This window comes from Dreissena polymorpha, chromosome 8 (genome assembly GCF_020536995.1).
Source record: "Dreissena polymorpha isolate Duluth1 chromosome 8, UMN_Dpol_1.0, whole genome shotgun sequence".
In the NCBI taxonomy this organism is placed as follows: domain Eukaryota; kingdom Metazoa; phylum Mollusca; class Bivalvia; order Myida; family Dreissenidae; genus Dreissena; species Dreissena polymorpha.
In genome coordinates, this window is record NC_068362.1 from 48,402,161 (window position 1) to 48,410,696 (window position 8,536).

At 35.5% G+C, this 8,536-nt stretch overlaps 1 protein-coding gene across 1 annotated transcript; it reads left to right on the forward strand.

The window, feature by feature from the left end:
• LOC127842036 (M-phase inducer phosphatase-like) lies at positions 1-7,321 on the forward strand. The gene is made up of 9 exons (XM_052371353.1): positions 1-142; positions 3,757-3,793; positions 4,204-4,371; positions 4,510-4,668; positions 4,944-5,102; positions 5,677-5,775; positions 5,940-6,070; positions 6,322-6,439; positions 6,779-7,321. Exons 1-9 carry the CDS (start codon positions 138-140, stop codon positions 6,914-6,916), a joined length of 1,014 nt encoding a protein of 337 aa, XP_052227313.1. The 5' UTR covers positions 1-137; the 3' UTR covers positions 6,917-7,321.
• The last annotated feature ends 1,215 nt before the right edge of the window (positions 7,322-8,536 follow it).

The following is an 8,536-nucleotide window of genomic DNA, read 5'->3' on the forward strand; positions in this document are numbered from 1 at the left end:
CGTGAGAATACTTATTATTGTTTAGCAGGTTTCTTCGTGTAAACATCTATTAGAGTGCATAACGTCTAGTATTTAGAATTGATTATTATCGGTGTATGTTATATTGAACTGGATTAAATAGACGTGTTTCCAACAAGATGATGTAAGTTATATATTGTCTAGACTTATACTAACACTTTCAAACTTTGTTTCAGTTTTACTTTCTTTCTTTGAAGTCTCACTGTCAATACTTTTATTGTACAATATTGTATAAATCTTTTTCTTGCACTGACAGCGCGATCTGTTGATAATACCCGAAAGTGGAGTTCAACAGTATCCGAAGATAGATAAGAAAGATAAATAGTTATATATCTGTGTGTGGTACATGGTATCTGGTATAATGTATACATGTAGCGACATCTGCTCGTCAACGATCCATAAATATTATATATTTTGCGTTTCGTCGCAACATGTTCCTTTTCATTATGTGTATCTAGAAATAAGCACACTTATCATATTTACACAGTATCGATAAATATGTTTGCATGTATCCTGTTATATTTTTACCAATCTTAATGTTGTTAATGTTTTTTTACGAAAATGTGAGATATTATTACGGAAGCGACCGATTATGATTACGATGCACGTGCAATTACGTGCAATAACCATGTACAATATCAAGTATGTCACTTCCGATAAGTATTCGTTGCGCTATTGTATGCAAGAAGCAAACCATCGTGATGCACGTGTTCAAAGTAAGCGCATGCGCCAAGGCAAAGATTAATTCAATTGATTATGTTGGTTATTTGATCTGTTCTGTTATATTCACAGCAAGATATGCGCGTGCATGTACCCATACATCGTATTTTGTCCTCGTTTTTCGTAAAATTAGGTAGATATATTTCAAATTATGAAATTAAGCATCCTCGAAAAGAGATCATGGGGTCCATTTCAATATGATCAATCAAATATATTAAATTCTTATTATGAACTTTAATTATGGTTATGTATTTCCAAGGTTGAAACAATAATAAACGTCATTAAAGTACTAAAAATATATTATAATAGGATGGCTGTGATTTTTTTTTATTTAATTGCATTCAAATTGAACGTTTTCTATATTGCCATTTCAATTTTATTAGTGCCACTGGTATATGACCCGGACAGTTTGTCTTAATATAGATATGCTAAACGGAAAATTGAAACGCCATCTTATAACCTGTCATTCTTGACAATTTACACGATTTTTGACAGTGTACAAGTTGAAGGAAGCCTGATAACGTCCATCAATGCTAGCAGCCCTTTAAAAAGCAATTAGGGGCCGGTAACGGTGCCTCTAGCACCGAAACGCTATTGGAAATTGATGTGCAATAAAAACATAATTTTAGATTTGCCACAGGTTCTTTCGCCTCTTACTAAGCATTGCTCGGAAGTCATTATTTATGCAAAACGATCACGACTATTTCTACGTAAACAAAAGAATAACGTAAAACCTGTAATTGTTTGCTCTTATTGAAACACAAAGGTTTATTTCTTGATATACTACTTTAAATTGTACAAGTATTATTACAATATGTTGTTTCATTTTACAACTTGGAGCATAAATACCTTATCATGGATAATTTCTTACCAAGTTTTAAGTATAGGTTATTTTTTATCTGACGTTAAAAGGACTGTACTCAATAAGTAAGAATGTTTTCCGCTATATTTATAGTTAAATGTAGATTGAAAAAGTGTCTTCAAAATATTAATTTATTGAATTGTTGAATTTTGCTAGTGGCAACTCTAAACCTGTAATTAACTACATTGAAGATAAATTGTTGAAAAGTTGAAATAGAAAGCATTGTTAGATAGTCATACATCTATCAGAGGAAATAGTGGAAACAAGCTGAGAATTTACAAAAAATTTAAATAAGATTTTTGTACAGAGAATTATTTGATAATGAATATACCTTTTAAATACCGTTCATATTTTACAAAATTTAGATGCGGTGTTGCACCATTACGATTTGAGACGGGAAGATATGAGAATTTAGCACTAGAAAATAAATGTTGTCTTTATTGCCAGAATGTTGTACAAGATGAAAAGCACGTACTATATCATTGTCCATTGTACAATGAGTGTAGAACAGAACTTATTTCTGTAATTAATAATATGCCAAGTGTCAGTTATGAAAATTTGTCAGATGATGAAAAAATACTTGCGACTTTTAAAAATTATAATAACGCATGTTACTGCCAAAACCTGCTTTAAGATTTTATATGAACGCAAACAATTTTTATACTCTAGGACATAATCATACTTTGACTGTATATATGTACACACAGAGTCTTAGTTAGAATATCTTTTAGTATGTTTTAATGGTAAAAATGTTTTTAATTATAATGAAAACTTGGTTTTTTATAAATGTTGTAATCATGTTAAATGTAAAGTCTTTTAAAATGGACAGTCTCTAATAAGTCATTTATGACTGGTTACATTCATGTCATTGTGTTATATTGTATGTGTAAATTGTGGTATGAACATGCAATGTGATTGAGACTTAAATAAAATATTTGTTTGTTTGTTTGTTGTATTTTTAAAGAGTTCAATTTATAAAACATTTACAAATAGTCTAGTTAAAAAAGTATAATTGATCATTTTTGAAACAATACTTAAATTTCGCATTGATTACATATATAAACAATCAGTGAAATTAAAAATTTCAGTAAAAATGATTCACTTACGGTGCATAATAACACATGCGATAGTGATTATGACACATTTGCGATTTAATAGTCAATAGAATGCAAATTCCATTTTTAAGTGATATATTGGAGCACAATAAAATACTAGTAGTTATATTATAATTATAACACCGTTTTAATGCGCGTGCGAAAGTATTTGGTAAATGATAGGTGATGCGGAAGTGGCTTTTTGTCGTTAAACACATATTTGTAACAGTTTTGAACGAAGCATATACAAGGGAAAAGCTCGCACAATGATCGAGGCCTCCTTTTATCAGATTGACAATTCTTTATGAAAACCCACGGCGTCTTTTCGCGGGTCGTCCATTCACGATTAGGCTGTTGTAAAAACAGCGGACACTCGTATTTAAGCCACAGAATATAGGATCAAACTGGAGCTCATATTGAGCAGAATTACTCAAAACCAAAAAAGAAAAAAGCAATACGATAGCGTTACATCATTCAAGTACAATATTGAATATACACGCATTATCGCATGTTGGACTATCTAGAGCATTTACTTTATAAATATATGGTAGCATCTTTTATCAGTCGCAGACGAAGTACTGTATCTGTCTTGATATGCTTTAAAAGGTGTCAGGAAATATCAATGTAACACGGTGTGCTTGGCTTTAAGGAATTAAGCTTATCGTGTTTACGTCCGTACACAATTTGATTTTTTTTCCGTTTAATGGACTATCTAACGTGAGTATACGGAAAATAAAATAAATAAAATCGCTTATTTGTTACAATAAATTATATCAAATCGAGTTGTTCTCGTATTTTTTAAGCGTCATGGCACAAATAAAAGGCGTTTCTATTTTATATTGGTCACGTGACCGCCTGGTGATTGATGACACTTAAAAAGATGGTTCAGCACCCTAATTTACCCGCGGCGCTTATGCCAAAGCATATTGTACGATCCTTATCTTTATTGTCCCCTAATGACGGCGAAAAAACGAGATCCACGCTCGAGTGATGCACGTTAATTTGCATAAATATCTCTCTGACATAAAAGGAGAGGTCATGTTATGCTTTTGTCTGTTACAGAACCGAAGTGTGTAGTGGGAGCAGACAGGCAAAAACAGTAAGTTATTTTCCATTTAATATTTACGTTGAATATTATATATGTTTATTGAGTTATTCAAAGAAAGCGGTTACATTTTGTGTGTATATTTACTATTTAGATATTGGTCACATTTGCTTAGAATCGAAATTTCATTGATATATTACAGAGACTGATTTATTCGCGATAACCAATAAAATACAGTTTTTGCAATGTCTTATGAAGTTTGATAAATTATTTATGACATTATAATGTATGATGTGTGGGTTGTTCTAGTACAAAGTTGATATAATATAAATTAACACACAGCCTTATAAAACATGATTGACGCATTTATATGTGAACAAAAACTGTCGACAAAACCATATGCAGAATCCTTCATATTCTGATTTTATTTTATTTACGCAAATTATATATTACAATATTTCAAGATTTCCGAGATGCTTCGTTTTACCCCCGCCAAGACCTCGCCGGCAGACGACATTGACTCCATCATCACACCGCCACTTAAAGGAGGTCATTGGTCACTCAGTGACAGCGCCCAGTCAACCTCGGATACCCCCTGTACCGCTTCCGGTCTGGACGGCTCCTTTACAGAGGTAGGTTCCAGGTATTACGAGAGTGTTAAGGATCAGCTGGCATAACGATGATGTATCATCCAACATTCTTAAGATGTTCAGCAAAACAACCGACCACGACGTAAATGACGTTTGTTACTTTATATTTGCTTTTTTCAGTTATGTCGCAAACCCCTCGGCCGCTTTTTGTCATTTGATGTCAAAAGGAGCCTTTTTTCGGGCAAGCGTCATGCAGAGCAGATGAAAGATGCCGACGACTCACCCGCAACCAAGCGCCTACGTGAGGCGGAAATCGCTATAAATAACATTTGTTTGAAGGTATGTTTGTTGTTTTTCAAACACGCGTAAACGTATATTGCGTTTATTTTGAGTAGCCGATTAAATATTTTGTAATTACAAATAGTGCTGGAAAAGAAGAAAGATTGTTTAAAAGACTCTTCCATATCTTAATTTAACAATATTTTAAAATACATGTACATGTAATTACATAGGGAAATATTGTGAATACCCCTTAGCAGGTGTCTGTAGCATAGACAAATCCAAGACGTGTTGAACGATCATTGCAAACAGTTAATACTCATTCATTGTTTCAGTCGAGTTCACCCGCCCTTTCCCAGAAGGATGACTGCATCAAGGCCATGGTCCAAAAGCTGTCTACCGACGCCGACTTGATCGCCGACGGCTCGAGACCTTACATTCTGCCGACGGTGGTCGGGAAACACAAGGATCTAAAGGCCATCTCTCCAGATACGGTAAGGATCTTATCCAGCAGTTGAGATGAAATCACATCTAGAGCTCTGCTAAATGCTATCAATGCAGCATCAACACTTTGTGAGGAATTGCAACCAGTGGCGTCCGATAGCTTTGGCTAGCAGATTTCGATAACGTTTCTATATTAACCTGAGATGCATTTTCATTTATTTCCAATAAATGCGTGTTATCTGCGGATAGTATCAACAACCCATAATTACTGATTTGAGATGCAAAGATTATGTGAGTTGGTTAAGTGAACCACCTTAAGCGTTGGGTATCTCTATATATTAGATGATATATATCATCGAGATGTATCTCTTCATTAAAATAATACGGTATTGCTCCGTTATCTTTAGGCATCGATATTATTCATCAGATGAGCCACAGATAACCACAGTGCACATTAAGTTCTCATCGTCCACCGCGCTCTGGGGTTTCTGGCAAGATTATATATTTTTCGAATACCCGGGAAGTCGGGGTAAATTTCACCTACTGTGGCTCAAAATATATCCCGCCCCATCTGAAACGATCGAGTTGCATCCAAATTACTCAATCTGCACCGGTTCTTTTTAGATGTCCGCAGTGTTGCTCGGTTGCTATGATGCCGAGATTGATGACGTCACAGTTATTGACTGCCGTTACCCCTACGAGTTCGAGGGCGGACACATTCAGGTAGCTTACACCATCAGATTTGAGTTTTAAGAATTGGTACGATCTCTCAATTTACAGTTTTTATTATTATCATTATTATTATTATTATTATTATTATTATTATTATTATTATTATTATTATTATTATTATTATTTTACACTGAGTATATATTTTGTCATTTAAGGGTGCATTAAATCTGTACACTCGCGAGATGGTTCGAGATTTCCTCGTGTCAAGAGCACAGAACCACGTGTCTTCCACGCGTCACGTGCTGATCTTCCATTGCGAGTTCTCATCAGAGAGGGGACCTAAGATGTAGGGAATGTTTTTGTACACGGTGGTTTTTTTTGTATGAAATTACTAGAATCGAGATTACAGTTTTCCTCGTAGTAAATAAATTTTTATTCAACTTAAAGTAAACGTAATTAGTTTGAATATATTTGTCGTATAGATAAACACTTAAAATCATCAACCGCTATATAGTTTAACGATTATGATTTTGAAACAAAATCATTTTAAATTCTTCGTGACATGGCTCTTACGAAATATTTCTACATTAATTACAGGTACCGCCATTTACGAAGCGAGGACCGCGACATGAACTCGGACGTGTATCCTCATCTTCATTTCCCGGAAGTTTACCTGCTCGAGGGCGGCTACAAGGCCTTCTTTCTCACGCACGTCGTAAGTAGAGCATATGTCTTCCCGGCAATAATACTATTGTAAATGTTTATTGCCGCCTTCTGTTCGGGTGTCCACACGCCACAATAATGCATCTGTCGAATTGAGCATTACATAATATGATACTTGAAGGGACACATCATCATGGGACACGAAATAGAAGTAACAATTGAATTGATGACCTCCAATATGAAAATCAATATTAACCGATATTAACCGATATCAGAATATAAATGTCAACGCATGAATTTTCACAACTTTAAGTTCTTTTTTTTCAGAAAAAATATATTGTATGCTTTTTTTTCGTTTTACTTTATACGCTTTTTTTTTTCGAATTTCCAGAGTCAGTGTGAGCCGCAGGCGTACAAGCCCATGCTCCACAAGGACCACGCGGACGACCTACGTCACTTCCGGGGCAAGTCCAAGTCCTGGACCGCTGGGGAGAGGCCGAGTTGTACACGAACAAGTCTGAGATTCTAGAAGGACGGGAAAAAGTCTTATTGCCCATTACCGAAATGACCAAATCGTTTCGATACTAGTGTTTGAAATACCAAAGACATAGCGCGGAAGCTTTTTAACTCGGTGAATTGTTGGTCCAAGGCCGCATTAAACTTTGACTTATCTGTGATAGCTTGCAATGATATGTCTTTTGAATCCATCTTTATTGCTTGCGTGTTTATGCCGTTTTTATTTTTGCATTTAAATCTGCACATATATTATGTTACGTCACTTATTTATGTTCGTTCTGTTATGTTGTGTCAAAATGTATGCCTTTCTTTCATTCTTGTATTTTCCTTGTATTCCCAAATTCTCGTGTTTTCTGTATCTTTCTGTCCTTTTCTACCTTTTTATGATCATGAATCTCTGTAATATATATTTTTTATGTTTTTAGAGAGTGCTTCACAAATAATAAAATGTTTATTTATGCTTTATACTTGTTTATGTTTTTCATTTCTGCAAGAAATGCGTATGCAAACCAACAAACACAACTGATATACTGTTGTAATGACATGAATTATATTATTTATGTGTCATGTGTGTATGCTAAACTGACAATTTAACATGATTAACCATATGTGGTAATTTGCGGATGAGTCGTGTTCTGAGAAAACTGGGCATAATGCATGTGCGTAAAGTGTCGTCCCAGATTATCCTGTGCAGTCCGCACAGGCTAATCAGGGACGACACTTTCCGCCTAAATTGGATTTTTGCCAAGAAGAGACTTCATTTAAACGGAAGATGTGATAGAAGCGGAAAGTGTCGTCCCTGATTAGCCTGTGCGGATTGCGCAGGCTAATATGGGTCGACACTTAACGCACATGCATAATGCCCAGTATTCTAAGAACGCGACTCAAATTATAATGACATGCGTTAACCATAACGACAGCGTCGTTGGTGTTGATGACGTTGGTGTTGATGATGACGTTGGTGTTGATAATGACGTTGGTGTTGATGATGGCGTTGGTTTTGATGATGACATTGGTGTTGATGATGACGTTGGTGTTGATGATGACATTGGTGTTGATGATGACGTTGGTGTTGATGATGACATTGGTGTTGATGATGACGTTGGTGTTGATGATGACGTTGGTGTTGATGATGACGTTGGTGTTGATGATGGCGTTGGTCTTGATGATGACGTTGGTGTTGATGATGACGTTGGTGTTGATGATGACGTTGGTGTTGATGATGACGTTGGTGTTGATGATGACATTGGTGTTGATTATGACGTTGTGTTGATGATGACGTTGTTGTTGATGATGACGTTGTTGTTGATGATGACGTTGGTGTTGATGATGACGTTTTTGGTGATTATGAAGTTGTTGTTGATGATGACGTTGGTGTTGATGATGACGTTGGGGTTGATGATGACGTTGTTGTTGATGATGACGTTGGTGTTGATTATGACGTTGGTGTTGATGATGACGTTGTTGTTAATGATGACGTTGGTGTTGATGATAACGTTGGTGTTGATGATGGCGTTGGTGTTGATGATGACGTTGGTGTTGATGATGACGTTGGTGTTGATGATGGCGTTGGTGTTGATGATGACGTTGGTGTTGATGATGACGTTGGTGTTGATGATGACGTTGTTGTTAA